Raw genomic sequence first — 24,991 nt, forward strand, 5'->3', positions numbered from 1 at the left:
TACTTCAGCACAAAACGGAAGCGACGAAAGTATAAGGCCCATCGGACATGTTTAGGCGACAGACGACGAGGGGTTTGAAGGGCTTCCAGGTTTTTATGGTCTGTCCACAGTTCGAACGGACGGGAAGCCCCTTCCAGAAGATGTCGCCAGGTTTCCAAAGCCCAACGGACCGCAAAAGCCTCCTTCTCCCACACCGCCCAGGCCCGTTCGGTGGGGGTCAGTTTCTTAGAGGCATAAGCACACGGCTGCAAGACCCCAGCACTGTTCCGCTGAAGGAGGACGGCCCCAAGAGCAACATCGCTCGCATCCGCCTGCACGACATAAGCCAGTTCGGGGTCGGGATGTTTCAAAACGGGCTCTTTAGCAAAGAGAGACTTCAGTTCCTCGAACGCCCGCTGACACGCGGTGGACCACTCCAATTTCAGCCCCGGACGCGGGCGTGTCTTCAACTGTCGTGTGCGCAGAAGATCAGTTAATGGCAGGGCAATAGCCGCGAAACGTGGGATGAATTGTCTGTAAAAGTTGGCAAAGCCAAGAAAACTTTGCAACTGTCGTCGAGTCTGCGGAGCCTGCCACTGTTGAATGGCTCGTACCTTTCTAGGGTCCATCTCCACCCCCGCCGCCGATATACGATACCCAAGGTAGTCCAACTGGGCCTTGTGGAACTCACACTTGGACAGTTTAACAAAAAGCTGTGCTTCCAGCAGTCTTGACAACACCTGCCGCACAAGAAGCACATGCTCCTCCAATGTGTCCGAGTAAATCAGGATGTCGTCCAAGTATACCAAAACACCCCGATACAGGAACTCATGCAGGACCTGATTGATCAATTGCATGAACACAGCGGGAGCTCCTTGTAGGCCAAATGGCATCACTCGGAACTGAAAACTGCCAAGGGGACAATTAAACGCAGTCTTCCATTCGTCCCCGGCTTTGACCCTCACCCGGTAATAGGCTTCCCTGAGGTCCAACTTGGTGAATACTCGGCCTGTCGCCAAATGGGCCAGCATGTCCTTCATCAAAGGAAGGGGATAGAGGTGCTCCACGCACACCGCGTTAACCCCCCGGTAGTCTACACACAAGCGCAAGCCCCCATCCTTCTTTTCACGAAAAAGAACTGGCGCCGCCACCCGGGATCGTGCTGGTTGTATAAATCCTCTTTTCAGATTCTTATCTATGTACCGCCGTAACTCCTGCATCTCTTTTGGGGACATGGCGTACATACGGGGCTTAGGCAGTTTGGCTCCAGGTTCGAACTCAATAGCACAGTCCGTCGACCGGTGGGGTGGTAACGAATCGCACTCTCGCTCATTGAAGACGTCCATTAAATCAGAGTAAACCCGGGGTACATGCTCCTTCGAGTCATCCGTGCCCCCGCAAGCCTTCTCCCGCGTTCCCGTGTCCCCCGGCCCCAAGAAGGAATGGTGGAGAGGGGGCTCGGGCCCCAGACCCATCCGAAGATGACGACTACCCCCCTCCCACCAAATCGTGGGGCCCCATTTATCAAGCCACGTAAGGCCCAGAATAAGAGCTTCAGTCATAGAGGGCACCACAACAAAACGCAGAATTTCCCAGTGGGCCCCCAATTCCAGCCGGACTGGCTCGGTGACGTGGGTGATAGGAGCCCCCCCCAAGAGCGACCCATCCACTTGTTGGAAACGAAGAGGGGTCACCAGACGTTGCAACCGGATTCCCACCGCAGCTGCTGTTTTCCGGTTGATTAGACACCGGGTGCTCCCTGAATCGACTAAAGCCCTAACCACCCGCCTTTGCCCAGACATGGGGCTCACCAACACCACTGGGAATGCAAAAGGACACACCGGAGCGCTTACCATCGGATCCTCCTCCAGCTCCAGATCCCCAAGGTCTTCCGTCGGCACGGTCTGGGTAGTTACAGGCCCGGTTGCCGAAGGAGGTGTCGTCACCCGTCGGCCGTCGTCAGCTACCTGGTAAGCAGTTCGGGACCGCTCCGAGGTCTTTCGTGCAGGCAAAACCCGTGTTGAAGTTGCTGGGGGAACCATCCGGGCTGGCGGGAGCGGGCATTCAGCCGCCCGGTGACCCGGCTGGTCACATCGGAAACACCTAATACCAGGACGGGGTGGCGGTACAGGGTTGGCCTTGGCCGCCGGCAAGCCGGGCCGCTCCTCCACCTTCACTCTTTCGGCCGGCCGCCGGGTCCCAGTCACCCCCTCAGACCTTCCTCGAGTATCCTGCAAACCAATGTCCAGCTCAATAGCCACCCGGAACCAGTCCTGCAAACGGGCCGGCACCCCTCTTACCACGCAAGCTCGCCGCAAGGCACTATCCAGTCCAGCCTTGAAGTGGTGCACAAGAAGGCGTTCAGGCCATGACCGTAGCCTCCCGGCCACCTTCCGGAACTCCCCAACGTAATGCACTGCCGGTTTTCCTTGCTGGCGCAGATCCAATACTTCAGCCTCAGCCCGGAGCACCCGTGAGATGTCTTCAAAACGGGCCCGTAACGCCTCCAGGAAAAGACCAAGGTCCCCGAGCTCACGGGCATGATCGCCGTATAGGTCGGCCGCCCAGGCCGCGGCCTCTCCTTGTAGACAAGCTGTTACAGCCACTACCATCGCCCACTGGGACGTATAGGCCGGGCCGTATTGGTCCATGTGATTAATCACCTGCCCCAAAAACATTGCCAGGTGATCTGGATGACCATCATAGACCGCGGTCAGGGGTGGAGGACCCCATGCCAGCCCTGGACCCCAAGGACCCAGCGGCACCCCCTGGGCAGGTACCCCCCCAGCTGGTCGTGTCGGCCGCTGTCTTGGTCTTCCGGTAACACTGTCCCAAGGAGTCGTGCCGCTTAGCACCGTCGTAGCGGGAGCCGAAACCCCGGAACCTCTGTGAACCTCAGGCTGCCGGGCTGACCCCTGGTGCCTCGGGCTGTCCATACGGAAGCGGGGTGGGCTAGACCGCCGAGCAGGGCCACCTGGGAGGGACCACTGCCCCTGGTCAGACTCATCCGGAGCAGACCAAAACCCAGGCTCCCGACCCCTCACTTCCCCGAACCGCTCTCTGAGAATCTCCATAGTACGGTTGCCCGGAACGGTGGAGTAGCTCCAATCTTCACCGCTGTCCTCCATGAAGCACCGCTCCCTCCACTCAGAAGACGCACCTTTAGGCCGGTCCAGCAGGCCTTGGCCGAGCCCTCGATGATCCCCATCAGAACGCGTCCACCGATCACTGCTGCGACTCCGCACTGCAGGCTCCTGAAGCCCTGGTCCAGGGCCTTCAAGTGGGGTAGGTTTTTCCTTCCGCCGCACCGAGGGCAACGCCTCCTCCCCCACCTCTACCGACTCCAAGAGCCCAGCCGCAGCTCCAGCCTCCTCCTGCTCCTCAGCCAGTGGTGCAGAGTCCTCCGTGCCTTCTGCCATAGCGAACTGCCAGGAAAAGAGCTCCCCACAAAGAATAAAGGAACGCTGACTTACTATCAGACCCCGTCCGACGAGTCACCCAAAGATGGAAACCGGAACGGGAGCTGGTTCTTCTAGCCGTGTTTATTTTCCTCATAAACAGTTGCTTAAAGACCAATGAAGTCAGCGTTGACTTTACAGCACAGTCAACGCTGTTAAATAACCGGCAGAGCCGACTCCCACCACCACACCCTAATCACACCACCACGCCCCCACCCTACTTAAACACCGCCTCCCAAGATTCCCTCCTTTTGGCTCCCACCCCACCACCAATGCAGCCGGTAAGTTACCCCCCAGCCTAAACCTCTCTCCGTCCCCCCAGAACCCTGCCTAGGCTCCTTTGTCCTCTCACCACCCCAGACCGCTGCAACCTGCGCTCTAAACCCCTCCCCGGCCCACCGGTCGTCTCCGTCACCCCCTGGCCCGCCCGGGCATCCATTCTTGACCTGCAGCTCGGGCGCAGGGCAGCCATCGCCCGGCCCATCGCACAGCTCCTTCCCAGCCTGTAAGCAGCTTCTGGGAGCCGGCCGGCTGGTTTGCGGCCTCCCCAGCTGACAGGCGGCCCGCCGCTGCGTCGTTTTCCCAATTGTCCCATTCCTCGGCCCGTCAGAGTGGTGTGGGCGTGGCCAGCCGTTTCCGGAGCCCGGCAGCATGGCGAGGAGACGAGGAGGCCGGCGAACGTCCCTGCGACCCGGTACGTTGCCCCGAGCGGTCACGGGGAAGCTGGGAGGGGCCGTATGCCGAGCCGGTCCTCCGGGAGACGACGAGCGCCGGCAGGGGGTCTGGGGAGGGCTGTACGCTGTCCTGGCCCTCTGGAAGGCGTTGGGCGCTGGCGGGAGGCTTCGGGGCCTGACGGGGCGCTCAGCAGGAGCCTGACGGTCGGGTGAGTCTCCCCGCGGCCCGTCTGAATGTCGGGCGTGCCCGGCCCGACAATCCTCTCTAAGATTGAAATCCTATGGCTAGGACATCAGGAGAATTAGACTTCTGGCATATCTGAATAGCACTAGATTGCATTGGGATATGGACTGGAGATAATTCAACCATTCTGAAATCTGAGGATATTTCAAGAATGGTTACTTTTAGAAGACAAAATTGGACACATTTTAAAGAGACAAAAACAACTGCAATGTTCAAAATATGTGGATGTTTAGAATCATTAATTGTTTTGCGAGCTTGGTTCATGTTTAAGTATCTGATATAAATAAAAAATAGAATATGTCAGTGCTGCGTTAAAAGAAATCTGGTTCTTTGCTTGCAGTTGAACAAGTTAATATTTCTAGTTTGAAAATAAAATAAATGCTGTTAGTGAAATATTTGCAATGATGTCAGATTTCCTCTTTGAAATAATTTGCCTGGGAGCTATAATTAAAGTTCCCCAAGGATTGTTAAGAATAACTGATGTATTCCCCAGTTGTCCTTTTTCATTATTAGGATGGCCAGCCAAAAATGTAAACAGAATTGGCCAAAAAATGCTTACAAGAATTTCAATGTAGAAACGTTCCAGCTACTTCAAGACCACAGGTGTCCATAATATATCAGCCAGAAACAATGTTAGTGTTTGGCAATCTTCACTACTCATTAGCTCGCTGTTTTATAAAAGTTTTAGGAATCACCAAGGTGACATTGAAATCTTATGACACTGGAAGTGCATAAAAAATAAGAAAAACCTTAGTCTCTTTTTTTTATTTTAACATTCTTTCATCAACTGTATCCAGGAAATGTATCCAAAAGTAGCAGACACACATTCTGCAGGGACATAATTCAGCTACAGAACTATTGATTAATAGAAGTCTAAGGAAATTCTAACATGTGAAAGATCAGGAAATGTTGTCTTTTGGGATCTTTTCCTTTAATTCAGTTATGCTGTATGCAGTCCCAGGAAAGGAGTAATTAATAATGAAGAGGGAAACAAATAATTGAACTCATAAGTCTTCCATGACGGCAACAAGAACCTGATGACTATAAGCATGCATAGGAAAAAATGTATCTCCAGTACCTTGTACAGCTGAACAGCTTTATTAGATTTAGACCTTGAGAGCTTGCAGTTGGAAGGATGATTAGCAACATACCACTGTCCCAATCTATAATCATGGGTGCTCCTCTGATTTCATGAGTCACTTGCTAATACAATACATGGCCTGCAAGAGAAACTTCAACCAGTATATTGAAAGCCCAGGTAACCCCCACAAGCAGCAGGCTAGTTCAGAAGAGACCACACAAATGGTTGCAGAATGTGAATCTATCAGTGGTCAAGGAAGAAGAATAGAGAAAGGTGGAGCAGGGAGTAAGCAGAGGCAGATGTGGGAGACTCTGTTTCCAGTGACCTGCCAGCAACTTTTAGCAAACTGCTTTCTTTGGCTGAAGTTGACACAGTCACATTAGTAGTGCTGAAGGACAAATCTATTCGCTGCTCAGTTGGCTTCTGCAATTGGACCTATGGAGTTTTTGACTCAAGCAGCCAAACTTCTTGGGATCAGTCTTGGTTTACTACTTAGGATGCTGATTTCTGAAATACAATATTGAATATCCCGTTTCTAATCATTGTTAGACAATCTTGCTTACAGTCTTTGTGGCAGCCCTGTTTTTTTATTATGTCTTCCCACAGCCAAATGGATTGGGAACTTTATCTCCGTCCCATTCAACTTAGAAATTGAAACTAGACTGTTTTTATACTCAACTAGAATTTTTCTTTGAAAGGTCACCTGCATAAAAAATTACAAATATTTTCCTTGTCTGTGATATGATATGGACTGCAGTGTAGTTTTGATGATTTTCTAGCTATTAATTTCATTGAGAGGTTATGATTTAATGATTCTTTTGCCCTGATTCAGATAGAAACAAGGAAAAATACATTTATAAAATGGGTGCTGCAGTCCAAGTGATCCCATGAAATATATCGATTGTTCATCCCCCTCAAGTGAAGATTGACCTCAAGTGACTACATGGACATACATTGTTTTCTTGACAATTGATATAGAAGCTGATGCCATTGCCTTCTAAATGGATTTTTTTTACTTACTATACCAGTCTATAGCCTTGGGATTTTGTAGTGGTTTTCCATCCAATTGCTAATAATGTCCTCCTTTCCTGAGTTTTTTAAGATCGGTCAATGTTGACTGAATACTACCCAATGTCTTAGAGAAATTTTCCTCAACATTTGCAAGCTGATTCTTACATTTTTTTTTCAAAAAACCAATAAAGAACCATTATTCATTTTTATTAACATTGTTACAAAACAGAACCTTCTTTATCATTCTCAGTAAAAATGACATTTCTCTGATCTTACCATAAGATATTTAGTTATAGGAAAATGATGGTTCATATTGCAGACCATTAATCAGATGGAAAATAAAATAAAAGCGTATCTCGTACTGCTTACATTTCAAGATTGGGAAAAAAAGTAATAGTGGTCATTGTATATATTTTCTGTTAACTATCTTAATATAGTATAATAGTTCCAGGATCTGTTTTCTTAAAAAGTCATTCCAGAAAGTTATCTATTCAATGAGTTGGGGTTTTTTGCAGGAAAAAAAGCAATCTGAACATCTTAAATTGCCCACATATATTAGTCTAAAATGTTTTCAGAGTCCAGACATCTCCCTTTTCAAAGTGTTAATTATATAGTTTAGCCCCTTTCTTTGTATTTGGGTTCTTACATACTTCCATGTAATTACCACTTTTATTATTTAGGACAGAGACAAATACTTTTAGCATGAGTGCAGCCTACACATTACTGACTACACTGTTCTACACCATCTCTCCGGTATGCTCTGCTACATTTCTTTAACCCCCAGAGGTTGCAGACATTTAGGAAACAGAGATCCCAAATGTGTGATGATCATAAGAGAAATGTCAATTGTCAGCATAAATTTATTCAGTCACAGATGCCGTGGAAATTGAAATTTGGTCGTAATAGTTTAGATAAGGGGCTTTTTGGCAGTTAAAATATGACGTTTGCCAGTCTGTTAAGTGTCTAATATTCCAGCTGGTGCTTGTGAAAGGACAATTACCCATCAGGATTTGAAAGAAGGAGCTGTATTATGCACTTGCAATAACCAAGCCCATTTTGTAAAACTGTACCATGACAGGTGTCAAAGTTGTTGCCATTAATTAAATGGCAATTTAATTCTAAAACCATTAAAATAAATGCACTGCCTGTCTGCTACTGTTGAAATTAGTCAACTGAAAGAGTTGACAAGGCAATTGCCAAAGTGTGTATCTAAAAATCATTTCCAGCAATCTGGAAGGCTTTGATTGTGTTACTTTCAGGCACATTTCACACTGAAGTAGAATGCTTTTTTTTAAAAGGGCCATTCTGATTTCTTTAGGCTCCTTGCCTTATTGTATGGACTCATTTCATTGTCTTCCATTTTATTTGTTTTGTCTTTTACTGAGAGAGAGAGAGTAAGAAAATACAACTATTCCAGCAGAACTATATTTTGGGGACATCTTTCTTATCTTTCACTTTGGGCATCTTATAAATGCTGTAAGATACCTTTAGTTGCAGAAAAGAGACTATGCCTGGATTGGGAAAGATCTTAGCAAAACCCGCCTTTACATTTTGCCCTACCCCCAGTCTAGGAGGGTTTATTTGGTCCACATCTACGAAAGCAGATACATGGAAGGAACATCAATACATATATAGATAAATTCATATTTATCTAATACCCAATGGTGCTTGACTTAATATTACCAAGCACCAGGAAAATCAGGAGATTCACAAAGTTCAAATGAGTATAAAGATTTGTTGCAAGCTTAAGCTCTTTACTAGAATCTGACCAACAAGGGGTTAAGTAAAATAAGCCAGAGGTAGGAGAGGCATTCCAGGTGGGATGGATTTAGATCTCTTGTGGGCACGCAGGGATTCATGACACATTTGACCCCTCCTTCAGGCTCAGTCTGGTCATTACAAATACAGATTCACTAATAATGATATGTTTTTTAAAACAACACTAACATAATCTATTTTTTCTGCAGATTTTTATCTCATTAGATGTAGTGATTCCTTGAATCAATCAGTTTGGAATTTCTGATCATATAGAAATAATTGCACTATTTGTTTTATTTTTAGGTAAAGTAAGTGCCCTTAGTGTCCTCCTAAGAAGAAGCATGGAGTCTTCTATTCCTGCAAATCCTTTCATAAAAAATACTAGCACGTTGGAAGCATTTTTCATAGGATTGGAATTTAATAACAAATTGCATTCTGTCTTCATGTAAGCACTGATGAATTCAATAAGATTTCCACAAAGACTAGGCCTAACACCATATCTTAGATTGGTTAAAATTAATTGCCTTTGAAATCAATGGGGTAAATTCACTGGAGTCTTAACATACTAACAATAAGAGAAAAGGTAGGTTTACAGGAAAATAAATATATATAAAACCTCTGCCCAATTTACAAATGAAACTACAGTTGCCCTTTGTAAACATACTTCTTGATATAGTTTGTATGAATACAAATACTTCTATTATTCATGCAAACACTTCCCTATACTTTATCAATGCTATATTCAGTCTTCTGAAAAGGAAATCCTCACCCTTATTGATAATGAAAGCAGAAAAAATTACAAATCAAACAACCAAAATGTGAAATGTCATGGCTATTTTTAGCATGGCTGATCTCAGTCTACATTAAATTTAAGTTTCTTGTTATTTGTGCTCCACTGGACACTGGATTTTCTTTGAACTTGGATTCCCATTTCAGATTACAGAAAGAATAGAATTGCTGAATTCCCTGTGTAGATCCTTTTACGGCTTGAAAGTGAAATCACCAACTTGCCTACCTAATCTAGGCCACAGCTCCTTTAGAATAGAATAGAATAGAATAGAATAGAATAGAATAGAATAGAATAGAATAGAATAGAATAGAATAGAATAGAATAGAATAGAATAGAATAGAATATAGAATAGAATAGAATAGAATAGAATAGAATAGAATATAGAATAGAATAGAATAGAATAGAATAGAATAGAATATAGAATAGAATAGAATAGAATAGAATAGAATAGAATAGAATAGAATAGAATAGAATAGAATAGAATAGAATATAGAATAGAATAGAATAGAATAGAATAGAATAGAATAGAATAGAATAGAATATAGAATAGAATAGAATAGAATAGAATAGAATAGAATAGAATAGAATAGAATAGAATAGAATAGAATAGAATATAGAATAGAATAGAATAGAATAGAATAGAATAGAATAGAATAGAATAGAATATAGAATAGAATAGAATAGAATAGAATAGAATAGAATAGAATATAGAATAGAATAGAATAGAATAGAATAGAATAGAATAGAATAGAATAGAATAGAATAGAATAGAATAGAATAGAATAGAATAGAATAGAATAGAATAGAGCTGGAAGGGACCTTGGAGGTCTGCTAGTCCAGCCCCCTGCTTAAGCAGGAGAACCTATACCATTTCAGGTAAGTAACTGTCTAGTCTCTTCTTAAAAATCTCCAGTGATGGAGTGCCCACAATTTCTTTGGGCAAGCTAATCCACTGGTTAATTGTCCTCCCTGTTGGGAGGTTTTTCCTTAATTCCAGGTTGCTTCTTTCTTTGATCAATTTCTAACTATTGTTTCTTGTCCTGTCCTCTGCTGCTTTGGAGAATAATTTGACCCCCTCTTCTTTATGGCAGACCCTCAAATACTGGAACACTACTATCATGTCTCCCCTATTTCTTCTTTTTTTAAGACTAGCCAAACCCAAATCCTGCAGCCGTTCTTCATATGTTTTAGTCTCCAGGCCTTTGATCGTCTTAGTTGCTCTTCTCTGAATTTTTTCCAAACTCGCAACATTTTTTGTGTGATATGGTGACCAAAATTGTCTGCAGGGTCTTACTAGGGTTTTATAAAGTGGTATTAATACTTCACGTGATCTTGATTCTATGCCTTTGTTTATACAACCCAGCATTGTATTAGCTTTTTTGGCTGCTGCTGCACACTGCTGGCTCATAGTCAAGTGATTGTCCACTAGGATTCCAGGTCCCTCTCACAGTTATTGTTTTTAAGCCAGGTCTCGCCTAATCTGTACTTTTACTTTTGATTTTTCCTTCCTAAATGTAAAATTTTGCTTTTCTCCACATTGAAACTCAATTTGTTGGACAGGGCCCTTTGTTCAAGTTTGTCAAGATCATTTTGGATCCTGAGTTTGTCTTCTGGATTGTTTAAATGTAACCCATCTGTCTATCTAGACGATGGGTTTGCCTTCTTGCTACATAGGGAAAAAAATGCTTTCATCCTTTTATGGTGCTATTAATGTCTTTTTCCCAGTCTAATTGCCACATGGAGGAGATTTTTCATTAATACAGGCAGCTAGAAATTTTTAAAATTTATTAAATGTTGTGCAACCCATCTCACTGATACAGCATCTCTGAACAGCTTACAATAGAATGACAAGGTAAAAAAAAAGACAATTAAAACAAGGAGAGTTAAAGATGAAAGCTACAAACCAAAATGATTGGCAGCCTGAGGGTGGGGATCTTCTCTATCCATCAGTCATCCCCAACACAGCACACCTCTGTTGGGGCCCTAGGCCAAGCAATAGAGCCAAGGTTTCAAGCTCTTCTAGAAGGCCACTAGTAAGGGAAGCAGGGAAAATTTTAAGGTGTGTTTGTGTGTAGGAAGGATAAGACCTTGGTTATGAATAACTAGTTGAACTCGTTTCCTTATCTGTTTCTATATATGTAAGAACAGAATGAAATCATGAAATGTATGTATAAAAATGAAGAAAGAAACAATGGCTGAAGCAACCAATACTACTTTTTCTCTATACTTAAGGAAGTGAATGGCCAACCTAGCAAACAATATATTTGAGTAATTATAAAACCCTAGTGAGACCACACCTGGAATACTGTAACTAATTTCGGTCACCATATTACAAAAAAGATGTTGAGACCTTGGAAAAAGTTCAGAGAAGAGCAACTAAAATGATCAAAGGCCTGGAGACTAAAACATACAAAGAATGGCTGCAGGACTTGGGTTTGGCTAGTCTAAAAAAAAGAAGAAATAGGGGAGACATGATAGCAGTATTCCAGTATCTGAGGGGCTGACACAAACAACAGGGGGTCAAATTATTCTCCAAAGCAGCAGAGGGCAGGACAAGAAACAATATTTGGAAACTGACCAAAGAGAGAAGCAACCTGGAATTAAGAAGAAACTTCCTAACAATGAGGACGATTAACCAGTGGAACAGCTTGCCTCCAGAAATCGTGGCCACTCCATCACTGGAGTTTTTTTAAGAAGAGGCTAGACAGTCACTTGTCTGAGATGGTATAGGTTCTCCTGCTTGAGCAGGGGGCTGGTCTAGAAGACCTCCAAGGTCCCTTCCAGCTCTATTCTATTCTATTCTATTCTATTCTATTCTATTCTATTCTATTCTATTCTATTCTATTCTATTCTATTCTATTCTATTCTATTCTAGTGTGAAATTGACATGCTCTCAGCAGGCAGTTATGAAAAACCAAAACCAAATAAACTGTTTCCCATGCTTCTTATGGATCTATTTTTCACTAGTATTCTGTAACCTGCAGGATCTTTGCTGAATCTGATATAATACTTTTTAAAAAAACATAGAAAGTTAAAATGGTTTGTTCCTGTTCTTGGGGTACGTAAGGCCACTTGCTCAGTGAGCTTTGTTAGAAAGGGAAATGTTATGCCAGTGTAAATATTGTCCAGTTGGATTTTTTTTAAAAAAAATAATTATACTCGGCTTTTAAGCTGTACTCTTACTCTAATTATGAACCTGCAAGTGATATTTCTAGGAGATTGGGATGGCACTTTCATTGCTCTTTTAAATAAGTTTAAAAATGGCATATAAATATTCCAGCACCCCTTGCATTTGTCTTGCATGGAAACAAATAATATTTCAGACAAATCAAATAGGGAAGGTCTAGACTATCACAAGTCATCCAAAAGTTATCACTTTTTTATTTTATGGTACTGTAGAGACTTTGCTTCTTGTCCTAGTAGTATATTGTTTCATTGTTAAAATAATGAACTACTCTATTAATATTTATTATCTAATAAAATCTTTCACCCACTCCACTTCACTATAAGCTTCTTTATTATTATCTTCTGGTTGTTTTGGAATCACTCCAAACTCCATTCCTTGTGACTTTCAGATTTGGGTGGATTGATATTTTGACTAGGATACATTATTTGGAATTAATATCTCAAAACATAATTTTTAATAAATGCTATGTGAATACGTTCTCAAGCAAAGTTTCTATAATAAAGTTTTCTAACTGATTTTTCATATATAAGATATTTAAAGAACATTAGCATATTCATCAAAAACTTTTAGTTCAGACCTTTTTCTACTGATACCTGAACTAAACACATGACGTCTGAAGATGGCCTTCGGAGCCAAGCTTACATTACAATATGATTTTCATTATTTGGTTGCTAACAGGATAAGTTGCAGAATGTATTATCCAGGGACTTGCTTCATGAAGTGATAATCCTTAAGGATCAATCCCTTTGTTATAATTTGGCTCTGCTAAGTGAAATATCAGATTAAGTATAGCCAGGAGAATATGTTGCCAAGGAGGAATTATTTATTCAAAAGCATATTTTTCCATAGTATAACTGTTTATGTATCTGATCCCCTTGTCCTCTTCCTATGTGTGCGTAATTCCCACTGCAAGTTTCCATAAGCATTTGATCAGACATGAATCCTAAAGGTTTTGCACAATAGAGAAATAATGTGTCCCACTTGTGTCTTTTCATTCTGTGCAATAATGTTGTCACTTCCTGATTGTGCAAGTGAAATACTTAATAATGAAACGCAAAACAAAATATGAAGTTAAATTTAGAATTAAAACTGCCATTATACTTAAAGCAACTGAAAGCCAGTTTTACAAGCTGAAGTAAAAAATGTCTTGAAGAAAAAGATAGTGTTGCTGAATCATCATATGTATCATTGAACTTACTGAATATTAGTTACAAAACTAATTGAATAAGTCAAACTAAACTTGATTAACCATATTTTCCAAAACATAAAAGCGAAGAAATACCAAAGCATATGCTCATAGGTATATTACTAACTCAAGACTGGTAATTTTATTCCGTCCGATACCCACTGGAAACAGATTAATTTTATTCTGTCCAGTGCTAACTGGAAACAATGAACTTCAACATATTTTTTTAAAAAAAATCATGAAACTACAGGAAATGGTGGCAGAAAAAAATCAGTAGGTGGCACTCTTCCCTCCAGATCAATATTTTTCATCACATTGCCAGGAGACCCAGTACATTTGGAAGCATGCTTATTTTTTTTTGTTTTTTTTTCTTTCCCCCCCTAAGCTCTTAAACATATGGGGTCAATAAAAGTCCCATTGCTCTTTTGTTTCTCAAGTGTAGAGCTCTTGAGGTTCTGGACAAATTCCAGTCTAGTTAATTAATTTCTTCCTGAAATAAAACTATACCTGGCATTACAAAGCCTTCTGACTCTTAAAAGGAATTAGTCAGGGCTGCAATATTTCACAGTATTCAATTTAAATGATTGAAAATAAAAATAATTATCCCCTATTTTCTAGATGCTTTTATTTTTCCTGTTTCACCCTCTAAAAATCGGACATCTCATTGTGTCATACTTGTAAGCGTGAAACCACTGAAGATGCAATGTCCAAGTTAAGCATCATGAATATAAATGCATATTTCTTATGAAAATGCTATAAGAGAAGCCAAAATGTGATTTTAAACTTTGCATGTTCCTGTTATTCTAGCCAATGTGTAAGTCAGCAAAACAATGTTCTTTTCATTAGAAAGTTCTCACATAATTTGGTATTAATCAAAAGATAGGATGCAGTTACACTGGAAAAAGGCTTCAGAAGGATAATTATACCGTGAAATATTGTAATGTTTCTTTATTTAATCAATTTATTTAGCTGCCCTACTCAGTGTAGCATACTTTGTATTAGCTGTCGTTTTGTGTTTGCTTTTCAATGGTTTGGATTCAGCAAGAATCAATATTAAAAGTGTTTTATTTACTGTATGTTTCAGCACTATATTAAGAAAATGGCATCATTCATTCACAGTTCTTACTACAAGACAAGTTTAATCCCCAACACCTCATTATAGGAAACACTTTCAGGATTGCATATATCTTCTTGTTTAACTTGTGCATTTTTATAGGATACAGTTGAAAGATAGGAAATTTAAAGCTGTTCACTAATAAGAAAATAAACAAATAAAATGGTTGAAAAATTCAAAGAAGAAATAGGGTAAGGATTAGAGGTGCCCTTTCTTAGAAAACCGGTTGCTAAAAATTTAAGATCATCTTTTTCCCTACTTGTAGAATTTTTTTGTTTTGCTTTCCTTTGTTAGTCAGAGACGATTTATTTGAGAAGGCCAATCCTTAAAATCCAGTAGATGCTGTGTAGATTGAAAAGGGATTTCTCACTAGGATTGGGGGCTAGGTTTCAGAGTCTATAAAAAATTATGACTGCAAATCAGTAAAAATAAGTGCACAAGTTTAGAATGTCAGTCATCAATTCATATTAAAAGAGAGTTTAAGTTTGATAAATGTTTTCTATTTTTTTCTTATTAGCCCACACATGCTGCATGTTCTAGATTATTGGCCAGGAGGAGTCATCAACTATTTAGATTATATGTGTAGAGCTGGAAAGTTGGATTCCTACATTTACCTATTAGGCCCATTTGCTCTAAATCTTTACACTGCATTTATCCAATGGTGAATCTGAAATGCAAAATGCAATGCTTTCAATAAAAGAGGTGTGATCCATGGCTAGCTTTTGTGCATTGTTTAGAATATGTGGTTTTTAGAAGTATGGCTTCTTATAAATAAATAAATATTCAATCTCTGAAGCATATCTCTCTTTTATGGTCCAGTATTAAACGTTATGGAAGGATGTGGGGCTTGTAGAAAAGTGTTCAGTCCATGAAGGTTGATGTTTAAGCTTTCCTGCTGATTCCATGAGATGACTACATAGGTTCATTCCATCCATCCATCTATCCATCCATCTATCCATCCATCCTTCCATCCATCCTCTGTCTATCTATCTATCTATCCAGTGCTTTTTTTCTAAAAAAAAAAAAGGTGCTGGAACTCTCATCTTGGAAGCCGCAGGAGGCGGGGGGAGCGTTGCTGCGGTCACGGGTGCGAGGGGTGTTGGTGGCAGGCTGCCCCCCAGGGCTGGAGCTGGCGTGGCTGGTGCTGTGGGAGCAGCAGGGCCCACTCTATATGGCGGGGCTGCACAGGGCGGGCGGCGGAGGCGGGGCGGGCCAGGCGATGCAGAGCGGCCACTTAGGCATACAGGGCGAGGCGACGGTGGCACAGGTCCAGCACCAGGTAGGCCACCAGCCTGGCTGACACAGGGGAGCACAAGGAAGGAGTGCACATGGACTCCACAGAACCCACCTCCCACTCCTTGTCCTCTTTTACTTACCTAGTTGAGATAGTGTAGTTGGGCAGCAGGGAGGGATGCAAAGTTCCTGCCAAATCGCCTTCGCTGCAGACAACTTGCTGGTGCAACATTTGCCGGCCAAGTCTTTTGGCACACTCAGCAGCAATTCCTATTGGCTTTCAAAAGCCAATAGGCTTTTGAAAGCCAATAGAGGGAGTAGCATAGCTTGTGCAAAAGCTTTTTTCTTTTTGTGCAAAAAAGGGTGCCGGAACGCCATTCTGAGCGTTCTATGAGAAAAAAAGCCCTGCTTTTATGTTTTAATCTTATGATTTTAAAAATATTGTAAGTTGCCTCAAACTTCGCCAGGTGCATACAAATTGCATACAGATATTATATAATCGGTAAATAAAGGTAGAACATATGTTAAATATACATCAAATGATAATATGCTTCCCTACAAAGTCAATTCTTGCTCAGTGATAGACCAAGGAGTTAACTCAGAAAGGCAAGAGGAAAATCTAGAAGAGGTCTGTGCAACTTGTAGAAGGGAAAGGCCCACACTGATAAATTAAAAATCTTTGTGGTCTGCAAAGGAATGCTGGTGGGCTAATCAATGATTTGGTGACTAGAGGAGCATCTACAGTGTTGGAGCTCATGGTCATGGTAAGCCATGGAGGCACTAGGCAACATGACTTTCAGGGCAGTGGTGGTGATTTTATTACTTTTTTTAAAAAAAAAGTCTGTGGTCTGTCCAAGGGTACTTGGTAGGCTGCATGTACAGGCCTGGTCTATAATTTATTTTGGAGCATTCAACTATCTAGAGCAGGCATGTCAAACTCATTTTGTTTGAGGCAACTTCTTATAAAAGAATTGCCATTAATTTGTTTTAATAAAATAATTTAAATCAATTTTTCACTTGATTTCAAATTAAATGAATTATATTGGTTGACAACGAGATTTTTTTTTAGTACAATTGCCAAATGCAATAAACTGGTTTTAGGTATATGTGTGCACTAATTATTTCAACACCAATACATTTTAACAACATATTCCATTTGTAAATGAATGCAAATGCAAATTATACAATTTTTTTGTGCAAAAATAAAAATAACAGATTTAAGAGCTGTTATCATTAGTTATCCTTAGATAAAAAATAATTCCATCATCCAAAACTTTGTTATACTGTATTTAACGAACAGATGCTTTGGGATTAAAAAAAAAAGACTGACTACATTTGATTGTGTATCACCATGGCATTAAAACAAAATTCGAACAGTGTATGAAAAATAAAGGTTCCCTAAACGTCTGCTGGCTATATCTATACATTTTCCTTGATAGCATATCACATATAATTGAAGATTATAATTAGTTGCGTGTGCACATTCAGCAAGTGTGATGTATTTGTGCTGGCATTTCTAGGCTTCTTTCCAACCACATCCAGAAAATTTTGTAACAAACATTGGAATTCTTAAGGCCATGTTTTGTATTTCCCAGCAATCTGTTACTGGAAGGAAAAAGCAATCCCTGCTGTGTTACTGATCCCAGAGAAGCGTTTGCATATATGCAGGTATCCTTAGGGTGCCATAGTTATGGATGAGAAATATTGGTTGCAAAGATAGCATTTCTGGATGTAATACAGATATTTTGGACTTATTTTTCTTTCTTTGCATGTCTGATATTTTTAAAATGACATATGCTACTGACTATGCTTATGCACATATGTAACATCTTTTGCTAGGATACATGACCACTGCTTGTGAAAAGTGAAAGATTGTGACTAAACAAAATTTTAATGTACAGATAATACCACCAGAAATTATTTTAGCCTTTTTAATAAATGTTGTTATTGATGTTAACCTCACCATGGAAAACATCATATATTGTTATGTATATACTAGATTAATTATTTAAAGACTGAAGTGCAACATAACTAGATACTAATCTATTTTCAAAACACACAACAGTCCAAACAGTAAAAGTAAAGTCCAAATTAAGAACATTTGATTCTTAAGAATTGTTTAATTTAAAGTGGTTTAGTTGTAACAGAAGGTTATATTCAGAATAGTTTTCAAGAGTCTGTACAAAAGATATTATTTTTTCTAGCATCAGCTAAATTAGACATATTACATTGAGAAAAATGTTTGATTTCATTGCAGTGATGTTAACAGAGGAAATAATTATGTTTTTATCTAATTTTACCTTCCAAAAGACAGAAGCAGATGAAAAATGTGAGGTTCTTTCCTGTTGGCTTTTCTTAATTAGCTGTTTTAGATTCTAAAAGTTTAGTTCCCAAAGAAGTAACCCTGTAAATGGCTTTAATGTCCTCCTGTAGGGCAGGCTCTTTTATGACTCAAGGACTTCAACTCCCAGAATTCCTGAGCCAGCATGGCTCACCTTTCCCCTCAGCATGGCTGGCTCAAGATTTCTGGAGTTGAAGTCCATGAGTCATAAAAAAGGGCCAAGATTGCCTAGCCCTGCAATAGGCTTTCAGACGGAGTTTTTTTTTTTTGCTTTTTCAAAAAAAGGTGCCCGAACGCCATTCTGAGCGTTCTATGAGAAAAAAAGCCATCTATCTATCTATCTATCTATCTATCTATCTATCTATCTATCTATCTATCTATCTATCTCATGTTCTTACTCATTCTTACTCAGTTCTTGACGACTGCTCAGGTTGTGTTGTAGTAGTTCCATATTCTTAGTTATCATGGAAAAAAAGTTTATTTTTCTGCTAAAAAAAGCCAAATATTCTTGAAATTCACAGGTAATCACGATAGAGATAATTCTGAAATTTGATTTGTTGGTGGATCCATGCAAGTTATTAAACACAAAAACAGGTGACTACCTGTTCCAGCCTCAGATAATTCCTGATAACCAGCTACCAAATATTCCATACCACATTCTTCATTAGAGAAAGAAATATTAGCCTCATAATAGAGATGTTGTCTAATGCATTATAGCATTTGGTATTTTTTATTTCCTTCAGACTCAGAACAGAATGAAACTGATGGCAGACAACTATGATGATGACCATCATCACTACCACCACCATCACCACCACCACCATCACAGATCTCCTGGAAGGACACACTCCAATCATAGACCCTCTCCAGAACAGGTGAGGCACCACTCTTCTTGCTTTAATTTTATACTTTATACCTCTTAACCAGGACAATTTTCAAGACAAAATAAAGGTTCAAAGAGAGAAATAAACAATATAATTTATCTGCTCGTTGAAATGAATAGCTTTGTTATTTATTTCCATCACTCAGAGAATCCAAACATTTTCCTTCGTCTCTCCTCCTTTGGTATTTTTTCTTCCTTTTGTTATGATTTCTTCCTTCTTCTTTTCATAGCACTTTTGAAGGATCTCAATGTAACCATTAAAATATTTTTGAATAATTGCTTTTTAATGGAGAGGAGAGGTTTGGTTGCTTAGATAGCTGATCTACACAAATATAATCTATTCTGGCTTTGTTTCATGAACTCAGCTTGCTTAAAAAAAAACCCAAACCTGAGGTGAATGTGATAATTTATTTATATTTAAATTTATATACCGCCCTATTCCTGTAGGACTCAGGGCAGTGTACAGGGAAAATTAAAAGTTAAAATACATCATATACAATTAAAAACGATTAAAACTAAGATTAAATTAATCCCTGAACTTAACTAAAACCCCATTAATTAAAAATTAAAACCCCTCAGTCTGGGCCAGACAACTCAAAAAACCAAGTTTTCAAGTCCCTACGAAATGAGCGAAGGTCGGGGGTGGTCCTAAGCTCCGTGGGAAGCTGGTTCCAAAGGGCCACAGAGAACGCCCACAGAGAACGCCCTTCCCCTGGGTATAACCCACCGGCATTCCTTAACCGGCGGTACCCTAAGAAGGCCCTCCCTGTGGGAGCACACAGGACGATGAGAAGTTGATCAATATTAATAAAAGGTATATCTACTTAAGTGGCTGTATGTCCTTTAATATTAAATTAACAAAACAATGTTATTTGTTTCTCCTAATCAAAACACTTCAAATATCAAAGATTATATTATCCATAAAATTTCTGCCTTTTTCACAAATAGATAAGGGGAAAAAATAGTGGGAAGCTGAGATTAAAGGAAGAATCCAAATTCTGGGCAAAAGAAATGAAAAGACTTAGCATATCCATGCCATCTGGTCACTCATGTTCATGTGGAAGCACCAGGCACCAGGGTTGACAGGATTAGCCAGTGACATCACTGTTGCCTGGGTGGGGGGGGGAAACACCTGTTTGGGGGCTCCTTTCATGTCCCCATTAATGTGCCCACCAAAATGGTACCTATCTACTCAAGCTTGCATGCTTCCAAGATGCTAGGTTGGCAGGAGCTGGAGCAAAGCACCTTCACACAGTAGCACTCGGGTCTCAAACGTGGGCTTACTGATTGTCAACCCAGTGCCCTAACTAAGTGAGCCACTGTGCTGCTTGCAATCTGGTGAGGGAGAAAGATATTTTATTTTATTTTATTTGTTAGATACTGTATACACCTTCACTTTCTTCTAAGCAATTAAGGCCATATACAGAACACTCCCTTCTCCAACTGTATCCCAAACAATGACTTTGTGGGATACATTAAGTGAAGAAATGAATGGCTGAGGATTTTCTTAAACCTGAGTCTCCCCGGTCCTATCCAGCACATCATGTTGGCTCCTTATTTCATTCCCTGCAGAGTCTGTCCAAAAGAAGGAAGAACCAACTACTGAACAAAGAAAGGTGATAGGTGTTGAAAGAGAGAGATTCTTTCATGAAAAAGCCATTTCCTCATCTCGGCCAACATGAAATAAAACTTTTGTTACTACTGCACTGAATGACTTTCCACATTTCGCTCTGTAATACCCCACCCACGCTCTGAACACACTTTTCAAAGAAATCTTGGCAAGAGTTTCCTTCTTATTCATCTTTGATTATTGGACAATGTTGATATCTCACTTTTGAACCAACAGTCCAAGGTTCCTTTAACAGAATACAAGCTGAGGTCACCATTCCATTCATCTGACGAAGGGCTTGGTTTGGAAAATGTGTAGAATGCACATGGGAATGGCAACTGGTCTAATTAACAGCCCCCAAGCAAAATTATGGATTTGAATCCAGATAGACCCTTTTTTAAATGTTGTCAATTGAGGCTTGAAGAGTTGCATGGGGAGAGTGCGAGAACATTGAATATAACCTTAAAAATGAATTCAAAATGCATGTTTAAAAAAGTATATAACATACAAAATTGCTAACAAAGTGTATATTAGAAGAAACTAGGAGAAAAGCATAACATTTATAGCTATATAACTTATCCTTCATTTTTCCATGGTCCAATACGCATAAGAATAAGACAAAATATTTTTGTTTGAAGGGAAATGCTGAAAATAGAGGTCTAATGAGGAGGTGGAGGAAATGACAAGTGGACCAGTGTTTAGATATAAACACAAAGAGGACATTGCTTAATAGGAGAATTAGATTTATTTCTAAAAAGAAAAGAGAGAGGTTCAGTGTGTATTTCAGGGCTTTTTATTACCTAGTTAAAAACTGGATGAATTTTATTAGAGGTTATTAGGTAATGTTTCAGGAGGTTGTATACAGAAAGGGTAAAATGTGAATATTCTAGACTAAATTAGTCTCTTATAAGGACATATTTTCAGAATGTCTTGGTTTGCCCAAGGTAATATTTGCAAATCTCTGGGCATTTTTATTTAACTAAAAACTGGCTACCTTAACCATTGGCAATCAAGTTGATAGCAAAAATTAGCTTTAAATAAACAGTACAAGTGATACTTAAATAGTAAGAACACTGTGGAGACAAAGAGCAGAATAACAAGTGATGGAGGGACTAATATATATACAGCAGTATCTGATTAATGAAGGATTAATTATTCCATTGGAAAACTGTACAGTCAGCCAGAGTCTGACCACTAGCAAATGGAATCAAGCAAACTTCAAATTAACCATTGACATGCCAAAGTGTATGTATCTATTTTTTTTGTACAGCTACTGTCAACTGATTGTATCATAGTTTTATTAAGCTAGTTTGTGTCATACAAAAATCTCTGGACTGATTTAATTCCCAACAATGGTATAAAGTCACAAAAAAATTCCAGGAGATTCATAAAAGATAGAGCCAGTAGGATAGAGTAGTTAAAATACAGGAGTAGAACTGAGAAGACCGGAGCTCAGATACAGGTGACGTTGGGCTGTCATTCTTTCACAGCACAACTTATTTCACAAGGTTGGTTTTGCGGGAATAAAATGAAGCAGGCTCTTTATGTAAGCTGGCTTGAGAAAAGGTGGGATATAAACCAAATGAATGAGAGATATATTTTTTTTTACTTCATTCTGTTTGGCCTTATTGTTTCTTGTATATTGAAGATTAACACCTTCTGAGATTTTGGTTTTGAGGGTCCTATATACGATAGAAAATTGGAGTCTTTTCAGGTCACAGTGAGTGAGAAATGAAGTCCCTTGTTTGGCAATCACTGTGTTAAAAAAAGTAAAATTGCCTGCAAGTGCTAGAAAGCTTTCACAGCCCTGGGGCCAGTAGTAACATGTTTGATAGCTCAAACCATCAGTTATAGGCAGCAGACAAGAAGACAAGAATAGGATGCCTTATACTAACCCCCTTATGCCATGCTCTTTGGGAGGAAAAAACTATTTCATAAGATGAGTACATTATTTTCACTAGATTTACTTTAAGTTGAGATGTTAATTCTTTGTGCTCAAGGACATGAAAGGCATCTATTACAAGTCTTGTCAGGCAAGCTTTTTTTAACTGAAGAAGCAGAAGCAAATCATGACACTTGTGACAATTGTGTTGTAAAGCATTTTTAATTGATCTTAGGTCCTAGCAAATATTCCGGAAGCATTTCATTTGAAAAACATCTAAGATGTAGGCAGATTCTGTATCTTATTTGTGAGCAGAGACACTGAGGAGATAGGCATTTTACTGAAGTTTTCCAAAGAACTAGAAATTTTTCAAGTGTTTTTTAGAAAGGGAATCTTTCTTTTTGTCCTAATAGTATCTAAATTTATTTGTTTTCTACTCTGTCTTGCTCAGGAAAGGAGCTGCCTCTAGATGACCTTAGCTGATCTCAGAAAGCTAAACAGGGCTGGACTTAGTTTTAGGAAGTATATATAGTATTATTAGGAATATACTACGTACTGCACTACACTACACTACACTACACTAATAATATAAGGCTCAGCAGTTAAAGATGCCGAACTTGTCAGCTGCAAAACTGACAGCCTGGGTTTGAGACCTGAGTGCTGCACAATGAGATGAGCTCCCATTACTTGCACCACTTCCTTCCCATTTAGCAGTTCAAAAGCAAGCAAATGCACGTAGATTAATAGGTACCACTTTGGTGGGTAGGTCACAGTAGCCATGCTGGCCACATGACCACAGAAAATGTCTTCAGACAATGCTGACTCTGTAAACCAAGAAACAGAGATGAGCACCATGCCTTAGAGCAGGGGTGTCAAACTCAATTTCATTGAGGGCCGCATCAGCATTGCGGTTGCCCTCAAGGGGCCGGGTGGGTGTGGCCTGGATGGGCGTGGCCTACTGGGTAGGCGTGGCTAGAGTGCGTATGGCCTACTGGGTGGGCGTGGCCAGCTCTACATCGTTGCATCAAGGGTGCCTATGGGGGCCTGGGCAGGAATGGGACAGATCTGAGGGTCTCTGGCAGAAGGAGGGTCTCTGGGCCAGGGCCAAGGCAGTGGGGGCCGTTCCCTCACTGTTTCCAGGATGGCTTCGCGGGCCACATGAAACCATGTTGCGGGCCAGATCCGGCCCCTGGGCCTTGTGTTTGACATGTCTGCCTTAGAGTCAGACAGGGACAGGGAAATCTTTACCTTTACCTTTTCCATTATATTACATTATATTATATTATATTATATTATATTATATTATATTATATTATATTATATTATATTATATTATATTATATTATATTATATTATATTATATTATATTATATTATATTATATTATATTAATTATATTATATTATATTATATTAATTATATTATATTATATTATATTATATTATATTAATTATATTATATTATATTATATTATATTATTATATTATTATATTATATTATATTATATTATTATTATTATATATTATATTATATTATATTATATTATATTATATTATATTATATTATATTATATTATATTATATTATATTATATTATATTATATTATATTATATTATATTATATTATATTATATTATATTACATTACATTATATTACCGTATATACTTGAGTATAAGCCGACTCGAGTATAAGCCGAGACCCCCAATTTCACCCCCCAAAACTGGAAAAAGTTATTGACTCGAGTATAAGCCGATCCGCCGTTCTGCAAGCCTCTGCCGCCAGCAGAGGCTCGATCCGCCATTTTGCAAGCCTGAATACACAGGAATACCCTGTGTAGCCGCGGCTCGTCGGCAGGTCTCCGTTCCTCCTGCCGACCTTTGGGGAGGTTTGGGCGCCTCCCCAAACCTCCCCAAACCTCGGCAGGTCTCCGTTCCTCCTGCCGACCTTTGGGGAGGTTTGGGCGCCTCCCCAAACCTCCCCAAACCTCGGCAGGTCTCCGTTCCTCCGCGCAGACCTGCCGACCTTTGGGGAGGTTTGGGCGCCTCCCCAAACCTCTGCAGGTCTCCGTTCCTCCTGCCGACCTTTGGGGAGGTTTGGGCGCCTCCCCAAACCTCCCCAAACCTCTGCAGGTCTCCGTTCCTCCGCGCAGACCTGCCGACCTTTGGGGAGGTTTGGGCGCCTCCCCAAACCTCCCCAAACCTCGGCAGGTCTCCGTTCCTGTTTGGGGAGGTTTGGGCGCCTCCCCAAACCTCCCCAAACCTCGGCAGGTCTCCGTTCCTGTTTGGGGAGGTTTGGGCGCCTCCCCAAACCTCCCCAAACCTCGGCAGGTCTCCGTTCCTCCGCGCAGACCTGCCGACCTTTGGGGAGGTTTGGGCGCCTCCCCAAACGTCCCCAAACCTCGGCAGGTCTCCGTTCCTGTTTGGGGGAGGTTTGGGCGCCTCCCCAAACGTCCCCAAACCTCGGCAGGTCTCCGTTCCTCCGCGCAGACCTGCCGACCTTTGGGGAGGTTTGGGCGCCTCCCCAAACGTCCCCAAACCTCGGCAGGTCTCCGTTCCTGTTTGG

General features: G+C 40.7%; 1 protein-coding gene across 1 annotated transcript in view; it reads left to right on the forward strand.

Annotated features, from left to right (window-relative positions):
- The window catches only part of ERC2 (ELKS/RAB6-interacting/CAST family member 2), a gene marked incomplete at its 5' end in the record, with an annotated part of 568,754 nt that overhangs the window by 463,204 nt on the left and 80,559 nt on the right, over nucleotides 1-24,991 (forward strand). The window contains one exon of the mRNA XM_083352921.1: nucleotides 18,800-18,931. Within this exon, the coding sequence (XP_083209047.1) occupies nucleotides 18,800-18,931 (132 nt within the window). The remainder of the gene's footprint in view (nucleotides 1-18,799; nucleotides 18,932-24,991) is intronic.

Source organism: Vipera ursinii (genome assembly GCF_947247035.1).
Source record: "Vipera ursinii genome assembly, chromosome: 2".
NCBI classification, from domain to species: Eukaryota; Metazoa; Chordata; class Lepidosauria; order Squamata; family Viperidae; genus Vipera; species Vipera ursinii.